The 26,403-nt window shown below is 57.3% G+C and overlaps 2 protein-coding genes across 5 annotated transcripts in view; both read left to right on the top strand.

Annotated features, from left to right (window-relative positions):
• RPTOR (regulatory associated protein of MTOR complex 1) overlaps nucleotides 1-9,747 on the top strand; it is a 324,493-nt gene extending 314,746 nt beyond the window's left edge. For all 4 annotated transcript variants that reach the window (XM_069541947.1, XM_069541946.1, XM_069541945.1 and 1 more), the window contains 6 exons: nucleotides 1,732-1,838; nucleotides 2,540-2,667; nucleotides 4,304-4,390; nucleotides 5,252-5,368; nucleotides 5,635-5,764; nucleotides 6,429-9,747. In XM_069541947.1, coding sequence (XP_069398048.1) covers nucleotides 1,732-1,838; nucleotides 2,540-2,667; nucleotides 4,304-4,390; nucleotides 5,252-5,368; nucleotides 5,635-5,764; nucleotides 6,429-6,497 — 638 coding nt within the window. In that variant the 3' untranslated portion in view covers nucleotides 6,498-9,747. The remainder of the gene's footprint in view (nucleotides 1-1,731; nucleotides 1,839-2,539; nucleotides 2,668-4,303; nucleotides 4,391-5,251; nucleotides 5,369-5,634; nucleotides 5,765-6,428) is intronic.
• An 8,052-nt stretch (nucleotides 9,748-17,799) lies between these two features.
• CHMP6 (charged multivesicular body protein 6) lies at nucleotides 17,800-25,379 on the top strand. The gene is made up of 8 exons (XM_069543827.1): nucleotides 17,800-18,136; nucleotides 20,611-20,720; nucleotides 20,858-20,945; nucleotides 21,491-21,577; nucleotides 22,424-22,489; nucleotides 22,717-22,797; nucleotides 23,778-23,832; nucleotides 24,471-25,379. The coding sequence occupies exons 1-8, from the start codon at nucleotides 18,074-18,076 to the stop codon at nucleotides 24,524-24,526; spliced, it is 606 nt and encodes a 201-aa protein (XP_069399928.1). The 5' UTR covers nucleotides 17,800-18,073; the 3' UTR covers nucleotides 24,527-25,379.
• Nucleotides 25,380-26,403: the final 1,024 nt, after the last annotated feature.

Genomic DNA, 26,403 nt, shown 5'->3' with positions numbered 1-26,403 from the left:
GAGTGGGCACCCACAGAGAGAGAAGGGAAAACCACAGAGCCAAACACAGGCGCTGCTGCCACGAAAAGCAGAGACAGATGTATGAAAAGCACGGTGACTTCAGTTTAGACTTGGATGTGACCAAAGAAAACATAGATAAAGTCATGTCAGTGACAGAATAGGAAAGGATATTTGCACCCTATGAGTTAGGCCATCAGTGTCAGGATAGATATTGAAACATGCAGGGGCCTTCCCTGGTGACTCAGTGGTAAAGAACCCACCTGCCAATGCAAGAGACACAGGTTCGATAGCTGATCCGGGAAGATCCCACATGCCTTGGAGCAACGAAGGCCATTCACCACAATGTTGAGCCTGTCTCTCGAGCCCAGAACTGCAACTACAGAGCCTGCTTGGTGCAGCTACTGAAGCCCACATGGCCTAGAGCCTGTGCTCCACAATGAGGGAAGCCACCGCGGTGAGAAACCCACAGGCTGCAATTAGAGAGTAGACCCCGCTCTCCGCTCCTAGAGAAAAGCCTGCACCGCACCAAAGACCCAGCACAGCCAAATATATAAATAAAAATATATATTTTTTAATTATTTAAAGGTATGCTGGCTTCACACACCAATGCTGACCAGGATTTAGGGAAACCACACCTTGTGTCCATTTCTGCTAAGACTGCAGGCCAGCATCCGCTCTGGGAGTGGATGGCCATTCCTGGGGAGGTGCGAAGCACAGATGGACATGACCGCTTCCTGGAGCTGCCACCACCTCCTTACGCACAGGGAGCACGGAAACGTCGTCAGGGTGGCGTGGCTTACAAACTTGGGATCACGGACGTGAAGGGCTTGTTCTCCAAGAGCGTGTTACCCACAAATTTATACGAATTAGCCAGATCTGCATTCATAGATTTGGGTGAAACCTCACCCTATAACCTTACAGAAAAAACACAAGTTGCCAGAAAATATACTCCCAATTGAAATTGGCAACTTCTGAGACATAAGAGATGCATTTCGTGGTTTTGGACACATGGCCCTGCATTGGAATGCACAGAGGCAGGCCTGGGAGGATGCCTGCAGCCTGGGGGCAGTTCATCTGGGGAAAGGGCAGGCACGTGAGGCTTTCATTGTCTTAAATTTCATTTCTTTTCAAGAGAAAAAAAATGACAAGATATTAGAAACTCTTAGATCTGAGTGGTGTGTTCAGGGATTTCTGTTGTGTTTTTTCTGTATGTTTGAAATACAATTAAATTTTTAAATTAAATCTTATTTTAGAGTCTCTCCTGTGAGGTCAGTGCTGCCCTTAGGGAGGCTGAAGGTTCTCACTACACCCCGCCCCAACCCCCACCCCGCCCAGTCCGAGGAAAGGGCTACCTACCCCTTCATTCATTCACCACTGATCATCTGTGGTCAGCCCCCTGCCTCCATGAGGGGCAGGCACAAAGCTCTTCACCCCCAGGGGACTGCAGGACCCAGAGGACTCAAACCTGTGTGCCTCTGACACCCTTTCTCAAGTCTCCAGACCTGCCAGTCATGCCCAAGTGTCCTGGAAGGTGGGCATCTTGGACAAACGGCCCTGAGATCCTGCTCTCCCTCTGGCAGATGCCTGAAGACAGCAGAGATACGGAGAAGGCTCTGAATTATCACCCCAACCTCAAGCTTGTGTGGGGTTGGAGACCCATCCTATGGGTCTTGAGCAACTGCCCAGACCAGGCTCCCCCGGTAACACTGGTGCGCATCTGTGTCTCTCCAGGAGCTGGGATGGTGGTGGACTGGGAGCAGCAGACCGGCCTCCTCATGAGCTCAGGAGACGTGCGCATCATCCGGATCTGGGACACAGACCGCGAGATGAAGGTGCAGGTGAGCACACCATCCCTTGCGGGGCTTCCCCGGGGGCGCAGCAGGCAGTGTGCCCAGACCCCGCCATCCTCCCCAGCTCCACTCACCCTCAAGGTCAAGGGCCAAGAATGAGGGTCTGTGGAAGTGCTCTGAGCAGGCGGTGTCCCCAGAGGTGGGGGACAGAGGAAAGTAGGCCCAGTCAGGCTGCCTCCCACCTTTTAAACGGATACAACGATTCGGTTTCCTTCCCTGTTGGATCTCTTCCTTGTGTGCACCTCAGCTGCAAACTTCTTCTGATTGGAAAAGCACTTTCCCCTCTTGGGCCCCATTTTTTTGTCTCCTGCTCTTTCCTGCTGAGCGTTCATCACACCTCCTGCCCTTCTCCAGCTTTTACAGCTGCCAGGAGGAGAGGTGAGGGGATGGTTTATAGGTGGCAGGATTCCTCCTGGACCCTTCCCTGAACTAATTAGGAGGTTTAAGAGGGAGCTGACAAGGATTCCTCCTGCTGAAATGTGCTTCATCCTCCTTAGGAGAGAGGGAGACGTTGGAAAGTTTAATGGTCATGGAGGTGTTTGCGGCTGTGTCCTCTGGGCTGCGGGCCTCGGGCCCAGGCTGTAACTAGGGCAGATGGAGCCTGCCTGCCTCTGGGCCCAGCTCCTCGGGCAGCTGGCGAGGGCGGGGCCCTGACCCCAGGGTGCTTGACGGGTCTGTGTCGGCCCTAGGACATCCCCACGGGCGCCGATAGCTGCGTGACGAGCCTCTCCTGCGACTCCCATCGCTCCCTCATTGTGGCCGGGCTCGGCGACGGCTCCATCCGCGTCTATGACAGGAGGATGGCACTCAGCGAATGGTAACTGGGCCTCGCCTACCCCTCCATCTCCTGGGCTCAGGGGGAGCGAGCCCCCAGGGCCAAACGGCCCCTCCCCCAAGAGCCGCACCCCCCGGCGCGTGGAGGAGCACAGCTTCCCACCAGCTGTGGACGGGCTGTTCTGAACACAGGCTGAGGGGGGACATCCCAGCGAGGCTCTGCCTTCCCGGCCTCCATTACCCCCTGAACACAGACAAGGCTACTGCCTCCCAGGTCAAACTCATGGACAGCCGAGGAGATGGCATTAGGGACAGCTCTGGGCCACACACCGTAGCTGCTCTGGGCACTGCCATTCTGCCCTGGGCTGAGGCCCCCAGGGGCCCTGCACTGTGCCCCGTGTGGGCCGGTGAGCATGGAGGTCCAGATGCTTGTCACACACAGCTGGTAAATGACAGAGCCCCACGGGAAGGCAGGCCCCGGCTCCCAGGTGATGTTTACTGAACACCCACCTTGTCCCAGGGAATGGGGAGCACCAGGTGGGCCCGTGTACAGCCACAGGAGCTAACGGGGTCCTCAGGGGAGGGGAGTGAGAGGAGACAGGACGGGACAGCGCTAAGCTGGGCCTGAGCACAGGTGAACCCCATCGGTGGCACCAGCAGGAAGAGTGCAGGGCTGGGGGCACCCGGGAGGACCGGTACGGACCCAGGCAGCCAGCAGGGGCACCAGCCAGTCTGGCAGGAGTTTGGGCCTGAGGCTTGGATGACGAGTGGGCCCCAGGCAACCCCTGGTTCGCATGGTCCCTGCAAGTCTCTGCAGGAGGGTCCCCACCGAAAACCTACACTGCCCACCAGAAGCAGCCATCGTGGAAGTGGGGGAGCAAGGTTCCCTTCTGGGGTGATGAAAATATTCTAAAATTGTGTGATGGTTGCACAGCTGTAAGAACATGTCAAATCAGTGAATACATGCTTACAGGAGACTCTTCCTGTATGTGAATCAGATGTCAATCAGACTTATTGTAAGAAGCCTCCCTGGGCAGGCAAATTGACAGGAGCTGAGGGTCACAGAGTGGCTGTGAGGGAGGGGCTGGGGTCCCCAGACCTCCTCTTCCGCCTGAGGTCTGAGGACAGAGACACGGGGCCTCCCGGGCATCCCCGGGCAGAGACCTGTGTGTGCTGGATGTAACTGTGTCCTGGACCCTTCCTGGGGGTCACACTGTGACCCCACCTCCCCGTCACGTGCATCCCAATCCCGCCGCCAGTCATGGACTGCATCAGGCTTCCAGGAAAGCCCGTGTCCCTCTGCTTCAACAGCTTTACAGTCTGGGGTTCTCGGTCCCAGCCCTCAAGCCTACAGGGAGACGCAATGTGAAGTCCTGGTAGGGGGGCTGGCAGTGCCTGGGGCGCCGAGAGGGCATGACAGCCACCCCGCCTCCAGAGGCCCCAGCATGGCCTGAGGTGACCAGCGAGGGGCATGCCAGTGGGGCGGGGTCCCTCAGTCATTCACGGCAAACATGAGACAGTGAGGGCTGACCTCAGCGCATGGGCAGACCGCGGACACTTTACATAAACGCCCAGTTCCCTCTGCTCAAAGTCCACTCTGCCTCCCGTCCTGATGCCTCGGAGTGTCAGGGAGGCCCACAGCTGTGCCCAGGCCCTGACCCCTCCTTCCTCCCCTCCAGCCGCGTCATGACCTACCGGGAGCACACGGCCTGGGTGGTGAAGGCCTACCTCCAGAAGCACCCCGAGGGCCACATCATGAGCGTCAGGTAATGAGTGTGGAATATTCATGAGACATTTTGCTGTAAAAACATTATTTTCCCTCCATCTAAAATATGTCCTTGGTATTTAAACAGCTGGGAAATATGGCATTTCAGGGTAGTAATTAACTTCTGCTCTGGGACTGGCCAGAAAGGTCAGGGCAGGGACAGCAGGTCCTCCCGCTGGAGAGCCTGGCCTGCGGGCGTCCTGTGGGCAGCAGGAGAGGGGGTGAACGAGGCAACCGGGGCACAGCCTCCCCGCGACAGCAGCATCTGGCGGGCGTGTGCCAGGATCACCGTGCGGACCCATCGTCTGCCCATAAATCCATTCCTGCTGCCCGGCAAATCCTGTGCTGAGAGCGGCGGATATTTATTTGCCCGTTAAAGGGACAGCAAATGTAATTTACTGTTACAAAGCCACCATTTCTCCAAAGAGATGCTCTTCCCTCATTTGTAATGTGCAAACAGAACACAGCTTTCAAAACACTGTCTGCCTGGCCCAGGGCAGGAAGAGGTGACCTCCCATCTTCCCCTCCCACCCATCACCACATCCCCGCTATGCAAAATCTAATATCTGGCCGGAAATGAACAGATAACTCACAGCCTCCCCCAGGTCTTTGCTCACCCTGCTGTGTGCCTCAGCAGCTAGGCCCTTTCTGACTGTAGGGAGGGGTCCCCAGGGCTCAGCAGCAGGCCTGGTGCCAGAGTCAGTAGGGTGGGCCCATGTGCCATCCAGGGGCCTCCCTGGACACTCTGAGGGTCCAGGGGACCGTGGCCTTGAATAGCACATGTGGATGGCCCCTGACTGCACGTGGTGCATCCTGGGGCCCCGGTATGCCCACCCAGCATCACCACGACCCCCTCCCGCAGTGTCAACGGGGACGTGCGCTTCTTTGACCCTCGGCTGCCGGAGTCTGTGAACGTCCTGCAGATTGTGAAGGGGCTGACGGCGCTGGACATCCACCCCCAGGCAAACCTGATTGCGTGGTAGGTGCTGCCTCTTCTCTGCCCCCTGCCCTGCCCAGCCGGCTCCTAGGCCCTGTGTAACAGCAGGCACCACGACCCACCCCCACACCTGTGGAGGAGAGCTGGGTGGAGGGACTGAGTGTGGGGCCCTTTTGCTGCTCCTCAGCTGCCTGGCCTCATAGCCCTTGAGGCTGAAGCCCCCTCGTGGGGGTGACCAGAGAGGAGCCCCCTCTCCCCATGGACACGCCCACCTCCCCGCACTGACCGCCAGGCCTTCTCCTGTGCAGCGGCTCCATGAACCAGTTCACCGCCATCTACAACGGCAGTGGAGAGCTGATCAACCATATCAAGTACTACGACGGCTTCATGGGCCAGCGGGTCGGTGCCATCAGCTGCCTGGCCTTCCACCCACACTGGGTCTGTGTCTCTGCCCCTGTCAAGGGCTGGGGGTTTGGGAGGCATGGGGAGGCGCTAGCAGCGGCAGGCAGAGGCCCCCGCCCCTCACCACAGTCAGCCACCCCAGGATCTCCAGGGGCCATAGCCCCGAGACCACTCCCTCTGGAAGCAGCGTCAAATTTCCTGTCACTCAGGGCAGACATGAAGTAGCCCCGCTCTTCGCGACCCTGCTGGCCCCTGCATAGACCCCAGCCCCAGAGAAAGCTCCCCTTGAAAAGTCCACTGGGGTAGGAGCAGCCCAGACCCCATGACCTGGGTGACGGCGCCATCCTAAATTACAGTCAGCCATGTGGCTGGGGGCTGCTGTGTTTTAAATTAGGATTCTCCCTACCTGCCTGTGTGCAGCGCGAGGCTCCCCAGGAGCCTGGCTTGTGGCTTTCTGCCAAAACGCATGGCATGAGGGTTCCAGAGCTGTCCCTGGGGAGCCATGCTGAAAAGAAAAATGTGGGCGGTGTGCGGAGCGGGCGGGTTCCCTGTGACAGGGCGGAGGTGAGAAATCTGCACGAGCTGTGTGGCCCAGGAGCCCGTCATTTCCACGCTGGCCTTGCGGGCGGAGTTGGGGTGACCAGGCCTGGCCTCCACCGCCCCCAGCTGCTCACCCCCTGCTCTCTCCTCCCTCCCGCAGCCGCACCTGGCCGTGGGCAGCAACGACTACTACATCTCCGTGTACTCGGTGGAGAAGCGTGTCAGATAGTGGCCCCTCCCTCCCCGCAGGCCGCCGTGTACATAGGGGACCCACCCACGCTGCCCTGAACACTGGCCCGAACTGGCTGCTGAGGGCTCGAGAGGGCCCGCACTGTCTGTCTGTCTGTCTTCGCTGTCATGCCCAGGAGCCCAGAGAAGGGGGCTCTGCTGGAGTCCTTGGTGTGACGGTCGCTGCTCTGCTGAGACACGGCTCCCGGACTGAGGACACGGTCACTGTACGTTCCAGTCCCCACCCGTCCTGTTGTCGTCTGAGGTTCTTAAGGGGATAACACACTTGTTTTATTTCCCAAGTGATGCGAGCATTAGTCCCCAAACCAGACGGAAGCCAGCTCCTGGGGCTGCGTCCCTGCCAGCGTGGGCTCCTGGGGTGGTCCGAGGCCGCTGGCTGAGGTGAAGGCTTGAGACTGAGCGAAGGACAGATGGAGGTGGCCTGCCACCCTCTGGTCGTCACCCCAGGCCGTCTGGCCAGTCCCCAGAGCCCAAGCGCACCCCTCCCCACAGGCAGGCCTCCCGTCTGAGTGTCGGCAGGAGGGCCTCTGGTTTGGAAGGAGAGGCAGGTCCCTTGGGCCACGGGGCTTGTTTCTCTCAAGTGCTGCTCTTCCCCGGCCGGTGCAGGGAACCGTGGCTTCCCCACCTGCGCCCCACATGCATCACATGAGCACATGTAGAGGGCCCGCCCCAACCCTCTGTCCCCACACACATGGGGGCAGCTCACACCTGCAAGGGACACAGGAGGGCTCCCAGGTAGGCGGCAGCTTCACGCGTGTCCGTTGCACGCACGCATCTGTGGCGGGGCCCTAAGCAGCCACGCCTGGAATGCAAGACACAACCACGATGATGATATTTTGAAAATCATTTTTTCCATTTTCCTTGGGAATCAGGATTATTCAAAGATAGAGGAGTGAGCTGGCTTAGTTAACTCTGCCGGTAAGAGGCCAATAATAGTGGGAATGTGAGGAAGAGCCGTGCTGTGGACCTGGTCGGGGGGGCTAGACAGGGCACGGGACTGGGCCGGGGGCTGGCCGTGACTGCTCCCCTGAGAAGGTTCCAGGACAGTGTCCACCATGTGCTGGGTGAGTGAGCGGCGTGCAGGTAGGGAAGGCCGCAGAAAGCTCAGCTCACCCAGTGCTCCAGACAGGGCGACTTGGGAACCTTCCAGAAGCTGAGCTCCACCCACAGATGCCGAGCTGACTGCCCACAGCTGATTTCACAGAGCAGTTCCACTCCACATTTTGAGCTCACGTGTGGTTCTGTTTGTTTTGAGACAAAACTATCTCCAGGCCAAGCGCGGGGGCCCCAGTGGGGCTGTCTTCACAGGTCTGATGCGAAAATTCAATCATGAAGTTACAGATGCTCGAGAGAGTGTGACCTAAGGGTTCATTTATCTCTATTTATTTTATCAAAATGAGAACTGAAAGACTTTGATGAAACATGGAATTGTAACACAAAAAGCAAGAAGGATAAACTGTTAATAAAAGATAAATACGCAGAGGGCTGGCTGGAGGCGCTGTCCTTTAAGGCAAGTCCTCCGTGCCCTCGGGGCTCCAGGCACAAGGTGGTGGTTCCTGGCCCTTGGCCCCCTTGGGCACAGCCCCAGCCCTGTGGCTTGGACAGTTGGCCCAAGAGAAGGCCCTAGATTTGGGGTCACCCCACTCTGCCTGTGAGCCCAGGCTCCCAGAGGGAATCCCTTTGCCACTTCCTGTGTCTTTTTCACTTACCACCCACAGTTAGAAGCCAGAAGGCTGCATCTGGGTTCTGTCCTGGGATCCATCTTCCCACACTTACCCTGTAGCTTGGGGAGCCCAACTCCTTCCTCAGCCAGCATCCCCTCTGATCCCAGCCTGAAGGGTCCTCCACTGTCAGCCTGTGAGTCCTCGGGCCCACCTAGTGGTCCAGGGTTGGATCCCCTGTGGGGGCTGGAGCCCATGTTCCCACGACACACCAACAGGCCTGAGGGGTCCCAGCCCCTTAAATGCACCTCACGCCTTAGGGGTCCCACTCCCTAGAGGCAGCTTGGGTCCCAGCTCTTGTCGCCCTAGTGACAGGAAATGGAGCCCCAGGCGTGAAGTAACTCACCCAGAGCCACACCCACTGGGTGGGTGGTAGCAGGAACCAGGGTCCCACCCGGCTTCCTGACCTTGAGGCCTCAAGATGGAACCTCACTTGGCAGGCAGGGTGTGGTGAGTGGGGAGGTGGGCGGTACTGGGAGCCAGCCATGCACACTGGCGCCAAAGGAGCGACAGGACTTGAACCGGGTTCACTAGACTGGATGGGGTTGACCCGGCCGAGGACGAGAAGCCAGCCCCCGAGGAGGCCAGGCAGGCTGTGACGGGCACGGTTGTGGCGGCACTCGGGGAAGAGAGGAGCCAGGACTCGGGCATGAGGCGGACCAGCCGCCCCCTGGGCCCAGGCCAGGGAAGCCCCTGTGTCAGCCCCCAGGGCAGCTGCAACAAGTCACCCCAAACGTGTCAGCCGGGACAGACTCACCCTCCTGGGCCTGGAGAGCCCCGCGCCGGACCTAGAATCAAGGAGTTGGGCAGGTTCCTTCTGGAGCTTCCAGGGGAGAATCACTTTCCCCCCTTTTCCAGCTTCTAGAATCTGCCCTCATCCCTTGGCTCGTGGCCCCTTGCTCCTCCTTCCAAGCCGGCAGTGCAGCTGGAGTCTTTCTCACAGGGCGTCACACCGACTCGGACTCTGACCCCACCCCTCACCCCCCACTTTCAAGGACCCTGTGATGACACGGCCCCACTGAATAATCCAGGACAATCTCTCCACATCCGAGTTGCTATTGGCAACCTTAATCCCCTTTGCCACATGACCTAAGAGGGTCACAGCTCCCAGGACTAGGATGTGGGCCTCTTTGAGAGACTTGATTCTGCTGACCACTCTTTCTGTCTATAAGTCCCCTACCAAGCAGAGACCCCGAATGCCGGAGGTGGCCTAAGAGGAGGTGAGGGGTCACTGAAATGGGAAGCAAGACATCCATCCCTGTTCTCGAGGAGCAGGGAAGGGCCCCTGCTCTCCAGAGCTGTGCATTCCAAGCCAGCTGCCTCCACATCCGTGGGGAGGCCCGCAGGAGGAGGCCTTGAGGCCTTGGCATGTGAGGGAGATTGTGGGAAAGCGGGTGGATTCCCCAGTACAGCACCCACTCCAAAGAGGGGAGGGGAACTGTTGCCATGGAAACCTGGGGTCTCAGCGGCTGGAACTCCTGAATTAAATTAGTTTGTTTTAAACAAGAAGGATACCCAGCACTTACTCAGCTGCACCTGGCACGCTTCAGCAGAGAGAGTAATATTTTTCCCATTAGCATCAGTTATTCTGTCACCGGGATTTGAATACAAATCAAGTGCTCATAAAAATGAAAGATGGGCATGTGGCTGGAGCTACCACAAGAGGGCGCCAGACCCAGGGTTACACCCTCCACTCACTGGCTCCAAACGGCTGCTGTAAAGGGGCCAGAAAAGAGCCCACCAGCACCGCGGGGCTGGTGTCAGCTTGCCAGCCAGGAGCCAAGGATGACTGTCCTAGGTGGCCATGCAGGGACAGCCGTCCAGCTGAGGGGAGAGAGGGTGGGGCGGTGTTCTCTCAGGATGACCAGCTCAGGGAGGCCCTGCTCTGTGGGTCCCTCCTGGCTCAGCCGCTTTCAGCACAGGACCACCTGAGACTTGGCCGTAGGCTTGTCCTCAACCCCATGCAGACACCACGCTTCAGCACATCGGAGACGCCAGGAATTCCCAGCAAAGGTGTGTTCACCTGGGCGACACACAGTGAAGCGTGTGCATGCAGGTGGGTGGGAGTGATTCAGTCTCAGGATGCGGGGCCTACAGAACGAGTTTGGAAAAACATAATTACAGACAAGGGCTGGGTGCACCATAAGGCCGGCTGGCCACTGTCTCCATCTTGGGGTTTTTACAGGGGTCCTTTGGGAAGAAGACAGAGGGGTTGGCCTCTCAAGGTTGTTCTGCTTCTCTGGTTGTACAAGCTGGCTGAGGGTCCACGTGGCCCAGTGCCTCCTGGCGTAGGATAAGAACAGGTGAGGGAAAGGGGACCAGAGGGAGGGTGGCAACTGGGATGGGCCCAGTTGTGTCCCCTAAAGGGACAGCCAGCAGGCATGTCCTGAGACCCCCGCCAGGGCCCAAAAGTGTGCAGCTGGGACGAGCAGCTGAGGATCAGGAACCCAGGTGAGGCGTCCAGTTCATCTATCCAGGGGCTGCCGCTGGTTGAAGGAGGAGAGGCCATGAAAGAGGAGATGCTCTACCCAAGTGTAGAGCAGACACCAGGGGGCGGGAGGAGGGAGGCGAGGTGGGTACAGGTTCTGGGGCAGCAGAGCCCTCCACGCCAGATACAAGGCAAGGGGGCTCCCAGAGAGGCCCCCAACTGCAAGGGAGGGACTGGAGATGATGCGGGGCAGCCCAGAACTTGTCACCAGTACCCACAGTGCCCTGCTTTGCAGGAGGAATGGCCTGGGGGGTAATCTGTGAGGGAACCCAGCCACGTGCGGGACTCCCACCCTTGCAGCCTATGGAGGGAGTGATCCCAGCTCCACAGGGAAGGTGGCAGCTGCCAGCAACAACCACAACCAAAGCCCAGGCAGAACCCATGTGGGGTTTCCTGTCTTTTTTGCTCTTTACCAGAACTTTTTGCACTGGGGAAAGAAAGAAAGGACACACTAGCATTGAACACCTGGAAAAGGCAATTAACAGGCCAATTCCATTTACAAAAGCATCAAAAAGAATTAAATACCTAGGCATAAATGCAATAAAGGAGATGAAAGATTGTACACCAAACAACAAATCATTGCTAAAAGTAATTACAGAGGACCTGAATAAATAAACATTCTGTGTTCATGGGTTGACAATATTATTAAATGGTAGTATTCCCCAAAGCAATCTACAGATTCAATGCAGGTCCTAGAAGATCCTAAAGACCCTTTTGCAGAATTGGACCGATCAAACTTCAAATGCATATGGAATTACAAGGGTCCCCAAAACAACTTTGAAAGATAAAAGGTTGGAGTCTTTCTACTTCCCTGATTCAAATCTTAGTACCAAGCTACAGTAATCATTCTACAGTGGTTCTAGCATAGAACAGAATAGAGAGCCCAGGATAAACCCAGACATCTATGGGCAACTGGTTCTCAAACAAGGTGACAAAACCACTCAGTAGGGAAAGAATAGTCTTTTAACAAATGGTGCTGTGACAGCTGGATATTTACACACAAAAGGTGGACCCTTACCTCACACCACAGACAAAAACTAACTCACAATCAATCAATGGCATAAATACAGGAGCTAAAACTTTAAAACTCCTAAGGAGGGGGGAGCAGGAAATAGAGGTAAATTTTCATGACCTTGGCAATGGATTCTTAGATTTGACACCAGAAGCTTGACACAAGAAAAACTAGATAAACTGGACTTGATAAAAATGTCTTTTTGTGCATCAAAAGACATAAGGATGTAAAAAAAAAATCTGCAGAAAAAGATTTCAGAGAAAATATTTGCAAGTCATATATCTGATAAGGGTTTAAGGGTTTGATATCCAGAACTCATAAAGAGCTCTCACAACTCACCAATCAAAGGTCAAACAAACAGTTCAAAACTGGGCAAAGGACTTGAAACAGACGTTTCTCCAAAGACGCAAACTTGGGTCTGTTTCCCGCACACAGTAAAGTCGAACTATTGACACCAAGTAATGGTAAAAACAAGTGCGGCAGCAGGTGCCAAGCAGAGAATCCCAGGCAGCTAGTGCTTAAGAGGCCCAAACTCCCTACAGGCTTCCAGGTGAGGGAGAGGGGTTGTGGGGTACATGATCAGCTCCTGGACAGTCTTCTGATTGGTTGGTAGGTAACTGGGAGTCAACATCACCCATCTTCTGGTTCCAGTGGATCTGGTGTCTACATGCTTGTGGGCAGTATACAGTTAACTTCTTCCACCTAGTGGACGTTTCCGTATCTGCAAAATAGCTCAAAGAATGTGGCTTCTCCAAGCTAGGGCAGACTCATGGCAGATCTTACCCCTGACCTCACGGGCTGTTCTTGGACCCACCTTCCTGCACCTCCCCAGCCGGTGCAAGGGGTGGACTTGTGCCAGTGCTGGGTGTGGGCTGGGGAGGTGCTAGGATGCGGGCGGGATGCCGCCCCCACAGGGTGAGGTGTCTGAGATGCTGAGTGTGGGGTGACAGGTGCTGGGGTACAAGAAGCTTGTGTCTGGGAGCAAGTACCCGGTGTGGGGTGCAGAGTGCAGGGTTCTAGGTGTGGGGGTGCCTGAGTGTCCAGTGCTGGGATGTGGAGTGCTTGGGCACGGGTACCGGTGCCGCCCCCTCCTGGGAAGCCGGCCCACATCCCTGGCCCAGGTGTTGTCCTACGGCCTCCAGGTTGTCCTGCAGCGCCACCGCGTGGCCGCCGCGGGGCTCGCCCTTACCTGGACGCAGCTTGGCTGAGGGTCAGGCGCTAGGCTTCCAAGAAGGGTGGATGCCCCCGCGGCCCTGCACCCCTCTCCCTGGCTCCGCGTCTTATCTGCTCTCAAGCCTTCAAGAGCCGTCTCAACCGCTGACCCGCCGCGACCCAGCGTCCCCACTCATGGGTCCCCCAAGGGTTACCAGAAGGCAAGCACTTTCTCCTCAGCCCTCCATGCAGCCCCTCTGAGTTCCCGCCTTCCCCAGGACGTCCCCCGTCCCAGGACACCCGCCTAGGGGCTTCCACCGGCACTGACCTGGGATGCCCCATCCTCTGTGCCCACGTAGCGTCCATGAAGCTGGTCCTACCAACACCTCATCTGTGTCTTCAGCACCATTTCCTGGGCTCACACCCAATGCCTGGGACTTGGCCTGAATCCTTCTGACTTCTTCCAGAAGATTCCCTGGCTAACCCCGTGTTCTCTGCTGCTCTGTCACCGCCTCCATAGTCTGACCCCTCAGGACCCCTAACCCTGGGGACCCTTGACCACGACCCTGCCAGCTCTTAACATGCTGGACGTGTACCGCTGGCCAATCCCCCAGGTCATCCTCCCCATGTATCTGGACCGACTAGGCATCGGAATGACTCCTGTTCTCATGTGAAGCTTTATCCCAGAACCCTGGTGTTTAGGGGCCTCAAAAAGTGCCTGTTTTGGAGGAAATTCCCTCCACTCTGCCCGCGAGCTCCCACCCTCCCCTCTGCGGATTGGCTCCGGCGAGGATATTACACCAGCAAGGCCACAGTTGATTGGCTTGTAGGGAACCAATCAGAGCCCTTATCTGGGAGTGACGCTTGGCAGTCTGGGAAGGTGGGCACCCTGCGGAGACTGATCGGTAGGCGTAGAAGTTGGAAGGAGCAGGTGGTTGGAGACGGTGGATAGAGGAAGTGGATGGCGAATGTGAGCCGCAGAGCGACAAGGGGCAAGGGGACTCGGATGGCTTCCTGCGCTAGTCGTCCATGGCCGCCGGAGTTGGTGGAGGTTCCTGCCACGTGCTCCTTGGGCCGCCATCCACAGGCCTGCAAGACCCTGTTGACGCCTGAGCGCACACGGCAGGCCAGCCCACAAGGCTGCACTTGCACGCCACCTGCTCCTTGGGTCTGCGCGTCAGGTAAGGGCTACCCCATTGTCACCTTCCCTAGAGGTCCTCCCATCGGGCTTCCAGGTTAGTTTCCTCCAGTAGAAAGTGTTCCAAGCTGTGGATGGTGGCAGAGGTGCAGGGGCGGCTGACTGGGCTTTGGTAGTTGTGAGGCAAAATGGGGGTGGGGTGGGGTGTCACTGGGCCCTGAGTTTCTTTTCAAGTCTAAGAAAGCTCCCTCTTCCCCAAGATCCAGTGACGGGACCCCTGGCCTTCATTCCTGCTACCCTGTTTTTGAATCACTGATTCTCTGTAATAGATGTCTTCCTGCTTGAAATGCCCAGAGAGGTGCCTGTTTACAGAGGTTTCCATGATGCATAGTTAGGCCCAGAAGTCAGTCCCGGAGAGAGACCGTGGAAGACAGAATCCCAAACTTGATTGTATGCAGTGATCATCTCATTATTGTGTCTGAACTGTGTGTCCCCCTAAAATTCAGATGTTGCAGTCCTAACCCCAAACACCTCAGACTATGCCCTGATTTGGAGAGAGGGTCTCTACAGAGGTGAACATGTTAATTGAGGTCATTCATGTCAGTCCTGATCCAACAAGACTGGTGTCCTCATATAATGGGGAAATATGGACACAGACGGGCACACAGGGAGGCTACGTGAAGATGGAAGAAAAGTCCAGTGATGCTTCTCTGTACTACGGCTTGCTGACAACCAACAGAAGGTTGGAGATTCCCCCTCACAGCCTCAGATGAAGCCATCCCTGTGACACCTTGAACTCAGACTTCCAGCCTGCAGACTGTGAGACAATACATTTCTGTTGCCTAAGAGGCCCAGCCTGTGGTAATTTGTCATGGCAGCCAGAGCAGGCTACCACAGCCTGTGGCGAATAGGACACAGGTAGTGGCGGCATGCTGTAGCCACACACGTTTCTGCGATGAGCTGGAAGGAAGCATTTCCCCAAAGCCAGATTCTGGGAGTCCCGGCAGCTGCAAAGCAACATCCTGGGGGAAATCAGGGCTATGGGGCACGCGAGTGGTTTCTGACCACACTGGGAAGATTTCATTTTTAGAAACGACAAGCAAGGGGCTTTAAATTCTCAGTTCAAGATAGAGTCTGAAAAGCAGAAAATGTGTTCAGTTCAGTTCAGTCGCTCAGTCGTGTCCGACTCTTTGTGACCCCATGAGTCGCAGCATGCCAGACCTCCCTGTCCATCACCAACTCCCAGAGTTCACTCAGACTCACGTCCATCGAGTCCGTGATGCCATCCAGCCATCTCATCCTCTGTCATCCCCTTCTCCTCCTGCCCCCAATCCCTCCCAGCATCAGAGTCTTTTCCAATGAGTCAACTCTTCACATGAGGTGGCCAAAGTACTGGAGTTTCATTCAGCTTTAGCATCATTCCTTCCAAAGAAATCCCAGGACTGATCTCCTTTAGAATGGACTGGTTGGATCTCCTTGCAGTCCAAGGGACTCTCAAGAGTCTTCTCCAACACCACAGTTCAAAAGCATCAATTCTTCGGTGCTCAGCCTTCTTCACAGTCCAACTCTCACATCCATGCATGACCACTGGAAAAACCATAGCCTTGACTAGATGGACCTTAGTTGACAAAGTAATGTCTCTGCTTTTGAATATGCTGTCTAGGTTGGTCATAACTTTCCTTCCAAGGAGTAAGCGTCTTTTAATTTCATGGCTGCAATCACCATCTGCAGTGATTTTGGAGCCCAAAAAAATAAAGTCTGACACTGTTTGCACTGTTTCCCCATCTATCTCCCATGAAGTAGGACCACTATAAAAGAAAATCTCATTTCTTGTAGCAGGACTGTTGTGTCTGGATGTCATTCCCCCAGTTCTATTCTGTGGGTTGTAGGATTACAACATAAATTGAATTCGCAGCCTCACCAGGTCAGTGTGAAAGAGTCAGATGGAGAGAGCTGAGTGGGCTGATCTTGATCCCCTCATAATCACGTCAAGCCTTGCCTGCCAGCAGAAGCGACCCTGCTCCCCATCTGAAGTGTCCTTCCCACCCCCTGCTCATGAAGACTCCACCCCAAGCAGTTAGGGGGAGACCTGCTGAGAGGAGACTGATTCTCCTCAAGACCCCACCCAGTAACCCCATGTTGCCTTCAGCTCCATAACTGCAGTGAGAGCCCAGCTGACTCCGGGGAAGGTGGGCACATCCCAAGAATTCCAAGAAATTGCTGATTCACACTGGAGGATCTCGGGGAGAACTCACAGGGACGCATGGCAGCCAGCACTGGGTGAGCTGGACAGGGCATGAGCGCCTGAGACTCTGGGCCACACTGTTTGCTTTCGTCTGTGCTTGGACTTCCCAGCTGAGATGCCAGGAATCCCTTGGCATAATATAGAGGAAGGACTCCAAGGGCTGGGACACATAAGGACTCGACATGAATTCATCAGGTGCAACTCACTCACTGAGCTCCTTGTGTCCTCAAGGCACAGGCACTGGATAGAGGCCCCAAGAAATCCTTTGGTGAGGACCTCGGGTTCTTGAAAAGCCCTCCAAGGTCTGCAGGCCAGGGAAGACAGTAGAGGCACTGCCATCAAAACAGGGGCCCTGATTTCTCCTGAGAAACAGGAGGTGCAAGGCTCAGAGCTCACATGGGCAGGTCACTGGAAAAGGCAGCAAACCCACACAGTAGTCACAATGCACGGTGCCAGAGAGCCCTTGCCACTGGCCAACTGCAAAAGCTGGATAGTCTCAGAAAGCCTCAGTGGATCATTAAGAAACCAGCCAGATCTGGGAGATAGAGATCTGATGGGAAGGACCTTAGAGGAAAATCATGACCTCTCACCCAGTTCCAGGACTGAACAGAAGGGAGTATGGGTTCCTCATGAAGGGGTCTAGGTAGTATGCCTGGCAAACCTCCCCCCAGTGCCCGAACCATTGTGCCAGGTACTGCTGCTGCCTAACAACCTCCCCCTGCCCTGGCTCTGCACTTAGGTGGAGTCAGCAGGGAAGGCTCATCTCTGCTCTGTGGGACACCAGCTGAGCGGCCTGTGTGACGCCTGGGTTATCTGATGGGGGAAAGAACTCCCCTGACAAGAAAGCACATCTATCCAGAGAGCAAGGGCTGCTGACTCCTCCCCACGCAGTCCTCTCACAGACTGCTGCTGGAATAGACACTCTGGATATGGATTTGCCTCTGCCCACTCTAGGAGGCTTCTGCCAGCTGCACTGTTGTGGACTTGGAGGCCGCTAGTGGTGTCCATGCAGCTCTGCTCCTGATCAAGGAGTTCATTTCACAGAAAGGGGTGAGCGCTGAGCATGTGCCACCGGACACCTCATCTTATGACCCCACCTGCCCAGGACTGCTAGAAAGGTGGTGGGGCCCATGCAGACTGGGCTGTGGGCTCAGCCTGGGCGACCAAACCGGGCTGAGTACTGGGACCCCTCATGCCAACCAAGATGCACGAGTGGAAGCCAGGGCTGCAGGTGTGGGTGGCACCCCAACCTATATCCTCGATGACCCGTGGAGGCTTCTGCCGGGACCATGGAACCAGAAGATGGGCTCCCCTGGAGACAGGCCACCAGCCCGGAGGACAGAACCAGTGGGGCACGCTGCCTAGTTGGCAGTTCAGTGGACACTAGAGATCAGGGTTGTAACATCACTAAACGCAGCATTTTGTGCATCCGAGCCGGCGGGGCAGTGATTTGTGAACAAGATCTCTGACCTTCCGGGAGGCGGTCCATGCGGTCACCCTGCAGGGTTCCCACGGTAGTGGGAGATGGAACATCTAGTCTTGAAGACCGCGCGGGTGGGGCCTTCTGGAAATGCACCTGAACCGCGCAATCCAGGGCCCCTGAGCCCCGCCCACTGCAGGTCCAGCCCCTTCTCTGGGCGGGGCTTCTGTCCACGGACGGCCGCGTTCCGCGTTCTGCGGCGCCGGGCCCCGCGCGGCCGCCGTAGCGGGGGTGGGTTGGGCCCGAACTACGGTAGCCGTGTGGCGCGGGGCACGGGTCCTACCGGGTAGGGCGGCGGGGCACGGGCCGGGCCGGCCGCCATGGGTAATCTGTTCGGCCGTAAGAAGCAGAGCCGGGTCACGGAGCAGGACAAGGCGATCCTGGTGAGATGCCGGGCCCTGCAGGCGGGTGGGCGCGGGCCGGGTACCCCCGGACTGTACGGGGAAACCGAGGCTGGGCGGCGGCAGGCTGCGCTCCGTTTCTCCAAAGGGTCCAGCGCCTCTGGCCGCCCAGCCTCACGCCCGGGCTGCAGCCTCGGAGCCCGTCTGGGGCGATGCGCAGTGGGCTCCCCTTGGGGAGCATGTCCGGGCCCGGTACCCAGCGAGTCTGAGCGAATCCTGTCGCTGCGGGTGTAGGTGGTCCGGGTGTGGCTGAGCTGTGCTTCGGGAGGCGGGGCCCTCCTTGTACTGTCTCGTGGTTGTACCTTGTCCGTGGGCGAGTCCGCGCTTGCGGGTGGGGTTTCTAAACTCCAGCCCCACGGGAGCCAGCCCCAGACCACTTCCCAGCCCCCGCCCCGACCCGGTGCGGGCTCGGGGCCTGCGTGGCAGACTCAGGTGGGAGGTCGTGGGGAGGGGATGATCTCGCAGTGGGGCATCATTGCTGCTCCCAGAACTGGGGATCTAAGCAAACGCTCTCACTGTGGGACGGTCGTGTTCTGTGTGCTTAGGACTCAGGCTGGACTCAACACCTTCCCAGTCCTTGTCAAACTTACAACCTGTGTGGCCCCTGAGAACGAGCCATTGGCCCCGAGCTTGTGGGCTGCCCTTGTCTCCAGGCCACTCCTGGCCCTCGAAAGTTCTGGATGATGGTGATGTTTCTGTTTCTACCTGTGGATTTGAGCATCTTTTTCTGGAGAGCACTGATATGAAAGTTAGCTTCTAGGGAAAGAATCGTGTGGTGTGTTAAGTGAAATGACGTGTTGAGACTAACCCATTTTTGTAAGAGAAGTGTGTCAGGAAGGAGAGAGCCTAGAATGTAAGTGGAATCTACCTTCGCTTTCTTTTCTGAGTTTCTGCAGGAAGAGTACGTAATTTTTGATACTAAGAAAGAAACTAATTCAAGCGGCAGGTTGTTTTATGGGGGGAGGCGAGGTGGTTTTACTGTAGCTTCTGAAACCAGAAGTTATAAAACTTTTTAACTGAAGTTCCCCTTGAAAAAGAGGCCTGTTTGTCACTGGAGAAGATCAGCTGTCATTGGGTTTTTATTGTGGTTGGGGTCCGGTCCCCCACATATGCTGGCCTCCTTCCTGGGTTTCTGGGCCTCTGGCTAAGCAGGAAGCTCCCGAAGCTCTCCTCCTGTTGTCAAGGATACACATCGGTGGGGTCGTGACAGGAACAACTCAGTTGGCACACCACAGAACAAACTATCGCCTGATGTTTTCTGAGGATGAAGAGCTGAGCTGAGGAACCTTACGCTGCCCCGGGACCTTCTGCTGAGACTTGTTTTACAAAGGGGTGGCCTGGCCACACCTGCCTCCCTCTGGCTCTTGCCTGACACTTTGTCCGCCGCCTGCAGGGTAGGTGCTCAGCTCCTACAGAAGAGAAGCAAGTCAGAGTTGAGCCCGGCTGGTAGGCTGGCTATAGGGTGATATCTCATTGTCAGCGGACATCTCTCATGCCAGCCTGGAGAGGACATGTGGCTGCCCTGAGCCACCAACCACAGAGTGCACTGGGGCAGATGGCCTCTAAAAAGGGAGCTATGGAGTGGCCACTTAAGACCATGTCCATGCCGGGGGCTAATTTCTCACCATGTTGAGTCCAAAAGATGTGCACACCCTTGACTTACTTAACTCACTCCTGGTAACCAACCCTGAAGATGTCATCTTCCGTCAGAGAGGTGACCCACGCTTGCAGGTGCTCGCTGTAAGCATCAACTGAAATCACAGAATTTGGAAGAAATGTAAATGACCTAAAATAGGGAAGGAGAGGCTAAGGCGTGTAAATGGCCCTGCATCCTTTTTGGGACAGGACTCCAGGGTGCCAGGTGCTTCATGAGGTCATGTGAACCCATCGCCTCAATGCGCCGTCTGTTGTCCACCCACGTATAGTGGCAAGTGACAACAGTTGGGGAGCTGATGGTAAATGGCTGAGATCCCCAGAGGGGTGAAGCTGGAAGGGACAGCCCCTGTCTCCAGCTACAGCTGGACTGGGCTAGTGGCACTCAGATGGCCCTCACCAATGATTTTGTGTTGTCTCTGCACCTTGGAGGTGGTGGCCACACTCCCTGACCAGTGCTCACACTCCTCGCTGCCTGGGGTTGGGGGGGATCCTGAGGGCTTGTAGGATATTGATCCTGATCCTGGGCCTCCACCCCCTAGATGCCAGCGGTATCCCCAGTGGGCCCGCCAGGAATGTCTCCACGGAGTGCGCCACACGCCCTGGAGGGCACACTGGTCCCCACGGAGAGCTCTGTTTCAGAGGATGCACTTCCATGGGTGGCAGCTGGGGCAGCCCGGCCTGTGGGGGGCCCTTCGGTGTCCCTGGCAGCCTCTGTGCCCACTCTCCTGGGCACTAGGTAGCCCAGTGAGTGCCCAACGCTGCGTGGGCCCGTGCCAACACAAGGCCTGCTTTCCCAACAGCAACTGAAGCAGCAGCGGGACAAGCTGAAGCAGTACCAGAAGAGGATCACCCAGCAGCTGGAGCGGGAGCGGGAGGTCGCCCGGCAGCTCCTGCGTGACGGCAGGAAGGAGTGCGTGGGGTGGCGCCAGTGTGCAGGGGACGGAAGCCTCCCCCGTCAGCCTAGGGCAGGGCGGGGGGAGGCTGGGGAGGCTGGTCGGTGCTGGGCCAGGACGTCCAATGGCCGTGACTGCTGGGTCCCCTTTGCAGACGCGCCAAGCTGCTGCTCAAGAAGAAGCGATACCGGGAGCAGCTCCTGGACAAGACGGAAAACCAGATCACCAGCCTGGAGACCATGGTACGCCTAGAGGGGTCAGGGGTGTGGGCTGTGTAGGCCAGAGGCCCCTCAGAGAACTGAAACCCACCATTTTCCTTTCCTGGACCCTCAGCCAGAGGCTATGGAATGGGTCAGGTCTGGAGGCAAAGGAGAAGCTTTACTGGGAGCCTGATACTCTTTAGGGGCTGGGGCAGATTGGCTGCTGCAGGATTGTGGTTGGGGGGCTAGGCCGCTTCTGGGTGGTAGGGATGGGGGGCTGGTTCTGCCCTAGTGACTGAAGAGGTGTTAAGATCTGCAGGAGGCGCCCAAGCAACCTGGGTTCAGGGCGCAGCGCTCTGGTTGTGCTCATTTACTAATAGTTTTGCTGTTATAAGCAGTCTGATAAGAGATTCTTCCCAGGTCCTCTCAGTCCCACCCAGCTGGTGGTCAGGGCACCAGGAAAGGACAGAGGGAAGAGGAGGGCAGAGACCGTCAGTCTTGGTGACAGTGTGGTCCTGACTCCCGTCGTGGGTCTGCGTGAGGCGGCAGAGAAGGCGGGCTTCTGACCACACAGGTCTCCTCCTCAGGTCCAGAGTATTGAGTTCACCCAGATTGAAATGAAAGTGATCGAGGGCCTGAAGATTGGAAATGAGTGTCTGAATAAGATGCACCAGGTAAGTCTTGGCGGGCTGGGGGCAGAGAGGAGGGGGAGCCTAGTGGACCAAGGAGGGGACTTGTCCCTGAGGCCATAGCTGCACCCAGGCCGTTGGGCATGAGGGAAAGTCAGTCATTACCAGGAGAGGCTGACCATCTAGTAAGACAGACAAGCTCAGGAATATTGATCCAAGAATAGGGACCCCAGCTACAACTTGGATCCAGAGATTCTAAGCGTGACCAGAGGATAGCCTCTTCAGAGTGGGGGAGGGGTGTGGTGAACTAATCAGAGGACTTCCTGGAGGAGGTGAACACAGCCCCGTTTCAGGAAGCAGCACAGAGGTGGATGGTGAAAGGAGAAGTGAGGTGCAGAGAGGCCATGCCCCAGCCTCACCCCATCTTGTTCCTGATGAGTGGATGGCAGGTGGAACTGGGCAGAGAGCTGAGGTTACGTTGCCTTTCTGAATGTCCAGTGTGGGGACCAGTCAAGCAAAGGTGTTGCTTTGAATCCAAAACAAATCAAGTCATGTGGCCAGAGAAAACTTTATATTTGTTATTACTGCTAGGGTTGATCTGGGTGCCAGAAGGTCCACTGAGAAGGGCCAGCAGGGGTCTGAGAAGGTCAGTTGAGGCTTCTGAAAAGGCTGGTCTAACAGCTCCGCGCCTGTGTGGACAGGCCCTGCCAGGGACGTAAATAACCAAAGCTGTTACTTATGGACATAAATAACCATATCCCACTTGGCGTGGCTTCCTTTAAACAAGAACAGAGGGGCAAGGCCATGTGCACTGCCAGTGCAGGTGAGCTTCACGAAGGGGGTTCTGTCGCATGCTTCACTGACAAGACTCAAAAACTTGTGACCAATCAGGTGATGTCCATAGAGGAGGTGGAGCGGATACTGGATGAGACGCAGGAGGCCGTGGACTACCAGCGGGTACGTGTCGCCGTGTCAGGGCTGCCGTCTGGCAGCCAGGGCGTGTGGTGGCCAGCGGCCCACCCTGCCCGTGAGGGCCAGGCCTTTCCACGCCACACAGGGGCTGCCTGCCTTCGTTCAAGGGAGAGCAGCCTTGGGCCGGGGCTGTCTCCTTCCTCTGTGAGGGGGCACCTCTCTCCCCGCCCCTAGCCCAGCCACGCTCTTCACCTCTGCTCCTCCTTTTGCAGCAAATAGATGAGCTGTTGGCAGGAAGCTTCACTCAGGAGGATGAAGATGCTATCCTGGAGGAGCTGGACGCCATCACTCAGGTAACAGGAGCGCCGGGACTGAAGCAGGCTCCAGTGGAGGGGCCCCTGGGAGGCCTCTGCTCACTGGCCTCGGTGAGCACCTGCCTTGAGTTTCTCTCGAGCCCACAGCCCTGGTTTTACAGCTGGTTTTACTTCTTCCCTAAGACAACTGGCATTTGTTTAAACCGAAGCCCCTTCCCCCCGTCTGCCTGGCTGGCCGCAGGGCGGGACTGGCCTGGAAAGAACGCTTTGCAGGTTGTCCCCCAGGTGTGGCAAGTGTGAGAGTGAACCAGGTACAGAGCGAAAGGCTGGCTCGCCTGGCTCCCTCAGCCCCTTTCTCCCCAGTGGGCAGTGGCAGGTTTAGATCAGATGGGGGCTCTTTGCCTCTGGTAGTGAGTCTCTAGCTGCCACTGCCACATGTTGGCCTGGAGGCCTCTAACTGGCCAGCTGTGCTCCCTCACAGAGGATTTCTCCATCTCTGGGGGCCCCTGCCTTAGCGAGCCACATTCACACCGTGCCCACCAGCCTGCCACCCCGCTGGCCACTGGCCATGGGAAAGCAGGTCCTGAGTGCTGCTGCTCACCACCTGTGGGCCCCCACGTGCACCTGCCCGCTGACTCACCTCCTCCCGGGCCCCGAGAGGCAGACCCGTGCTCTGTGGTTCTGTACCCAGGAACCACAGGTGCTCCCGGGCACCACCACGCCAAGCTGGGGCACCGCTGTGGCCCCTGACCTGCATGGGCGCCTGTTTCAAAGCCCTCAGCCCAGACTCAGAACAGAATTCTGGGCGGGGAACCCCTCAGGGTCCGGGTCATTGGGAGCAGTCACCTTTTGCGGCCACTGATCTGAGTGACAGAAATGCCAGAAGCCAAGGTGTGTGCTGCGGCGTCATGTGCCGTTTAAACTCCTGCTGAGAGCAGCCAAGTGGACGGGATGCTGTCCTTTCCAGGACAGGGATGAGGCAAGAGTGTCTCATGGCCTGTACCCTCTGTCTCCCGCAGGAACAGATAGAGCTGCCAGCGGTTCCTTCAGAGCCCCTTCCTGAGAAGATCCCAGGTACCCGCCTTGTTATGTCCTTTGTAGAACGGTGCCTCCTAGAGCAAAGCATGATCTCCGGGCTGCTGGGCCCTGCCCTTCCTCCTTGGTGAGGGTTGGGTCCCACCTCCCCGCTGGGTGTTTGCTGGCACCACCTCAGGCAGAGTGCAGCCTTGCCCTGGGGTTGGGCCCAGACCTCGGAGGGGTTTGGGTAGCTTCATAGGAGCCGAACCCCATTCAGAGAGGCGAGTCCCAAAGCATCAGGAAAAGGCACATTTAGCTGTGCAGGCTCTTCCGAGTCCAGCCCAGGACCCGCCGTCCCTGATTCGTCGCTGGGACGACCTTCCCCGGGGCATCGCTTAACGCGCCTTCAGAAATCCGCTTTCGTGACTCCTCTTCAGCTCGCTGCTCCTTGGCCTCTCTCCGGGGTCCGTGGGAGGGTGCCCGCCCACCGCTGTGCTGCCCCTCATGCCCGCACCCCATGCCTGCTGCCTGCCAGCCCCCCGGCCTCTGTGTATGCCTCGCCTTGCCCAGAGCTGTGCCTGCTCCTCTCAGGGCGCCAAGCCCTGACCTGGCTCCTTGCCGCCTCTTGTCCTCTTCGGGAAGTTCCTGCCTGTGGGGTGTTCTGTACGCGACAGGCATCTCTGTTTCCTCCACAGAGAAAGTCCCCATCAAAGCCAGGCCCAGGCAGGCGGAACTGGTGGCAGCCTCGTAACGCAGCCCTCTTGCGTGGGACTCTCGGGGACTTCGGAGGACTGGGGCCCGCAGTTTGGGTGCGTGGCCAACCCTGACCGGGCCCCCAGGAGGCGGGCGCCGGGCCAGGCGGGCCAGGTGCTGACGGAGCGCGCAGCACGCACAGGGCTCCTGGTCGGGTTGACTCTGTGGAGCACTGCCCTGGCGCTGCTGTCCTGCTCTCATTTCTGGATTAAATGGCAACATTCAGATCCTCCAGCCAAAGGCAGCTTCTGAAGCTGTGCTTCCCACAGGCCACGGCCAAGCCCGACGCTCCTGGTGCTGGTCACACCACCCGACCCGGGTCGTGAGGCTCCGCGGGCCAGCGTCTCCACAGCGCTGTCTTCTGTTCAAGGCACCTCAGACCTCCCCGCCCTGCCCTTCCGCTTCTTCCCGCTGCTGTCATTAGTTCATGGGGGTTTTGGCTAAGGGATCCTTGCCTTGGTCTAGCTCCCTGACATGCCCACTCCATGCAGATTTGGGGGTGAAAACCTCTCTGCTTCTGTGTTGGCGTTTGGGGGTGGTGGATCAGGAGGGGCACGTGCCTGCTGGATTGCTGACTCTCAGAGCTCTGCCTGCCCCCCTTCTCTGGGGCTTACACCGAGGCCCAGTCCTGCCAGGATGGACATTCCAGGATGGCCAGCAGGTCCAGCTGAGGCTCCCCAAGCTGTCAGCAGCCAAGCGGAGACTGGGAAGGATGGAAATGCCTTCCCTAGTTCATGATTCGTTTTGGAATTAAGACAATCTCCCTGAGATTTCACTCCCAACAAGAAAACAAAGTGGATCCTCCTAGCCCGCAGACAGGCCAGCCTGATATTAAAGTTGACGCCCATACAGCCTGCCGCCTTGTGGACTGGGGTCTGTGGAAGGGCCTGTGGGGGTTAGTGGGGCTCCTGTCTCTGGTCCTGGCACACAGCCCCTTGACCTTCCTGGGACACTTGGGGGCACTTGGTTGGTCAGTGCCATGCGGGCCCTGGGGACTCAGGAGCTGGTGCGGTTCTAGCCCTGCCCAGTTGTGGGTGGAAAGCAGACCGGGGCTCCAGGCTCTGGCGGTCACCCCTGGGGCAGCGGCCTGCAGCAAGGTGCAGGGTGGTACTCGCCCTTCCTCCCTTAGAAAGGATGCTGGTGGTTTCTTTCAAGGGAAGAGACCCTTCGTGTCACTCCCATGGCAGGTGGCCGGGAGGTTATGCAGCTTAGTGTCTCCAGGGTGAGGGGTTCTGGGTTAGAGTCTTGTGTCTAGGGTGGGAGGCCAGATGCCCCAGGGAGCAAGCAGGCAACAGCAAAGAGGGAGAGGTGGGTGTTCCACCTCAGGGGACATCCTTGCCCTCCACCCAGAGGGCACAGTAGGATGCAGACAAGTTGCCAGGTCTGGGGTTTTTCAAGAGGAGCTAGAGACCCCAGTTTTGAGGGGATAGTCTTGCTTCATATGAAAGCACGCTTACCAGATTGCAGTGCATGCCTCAGCCAGGAGAGGGCTCTCTGCCAGCCAGTTTCAGGATTTTGCCAGAAACTGGTTTGGCCAGTGCCAGTCTGTGGCAACCCACTCCAGTACTCTTGCCTGGAAAATCCCATGGACGGAAGAGCCTGGTGGGCTGCAGTCCATGGGGTCGCTAAGAGTTGGATACGACTGAGCGACTTCACGTTCACTTTCATTTTCATGCATTGGAGAAGGAAATGGCAGTCCACTCCAGTGTTCTTGCCTGGAGAATCCCAGGGACGGGGGAGCCTGTTGGGCTGCCGTCTATGGGGTCGCACAGAGTTGAACACGACTGAAGCGACATAGCAGCAACAGCAGTCTGTCTGTTGGGCCCCGCCCGCTTGGTTTTGGAACTGCGAGGATCCTGCCGGCAGTTCTAATTG

Source organism: Ovis canadensis, chromosome 11 (assembly GCF_042477335.2).
Source record: "Ovis canadensis isolate MfBH-ARS-UI-01 breed Bighorn chromosome 11, ARS-UI_OviCan_v2, whole genome shotgun sequence".
Classification (NCBI taxonomy): Eukaryota; Metazoa; Chordata; class Mammalia; order Artiodactyla; family Bovidae; genus Ovis; species Ovis canadensis.
The sequence above is the reverse complement of the archived record's forward strand: the minus strand, read 5'-3'. Positions and strand labels throughout refer to the sequence as shown.

Coding starts and splice junctions, on each gene's coding strand:
- CHMP6 (XM_069543827.1), top strand. CDS start 18,074: ATGGGTAATCTGTTCGGCCGTAAGAAGCAGAGCCGGGTCACGGAGCAG. Junction 18,137..20,610: donor AGCAGGACAAGGCGATCCTG/GTGAGATGCCGG, acceptor CTTTCCCAACAG/CAACTGAAGCAGCAGCGGGA. Junction 22,490..22,716: donor AGGCCGTGGACTACCAGCGG/GTACGTGTCGCC, acceptor CTCCTTTTGCAG/CAAATAGATGAGCTGTTGGC.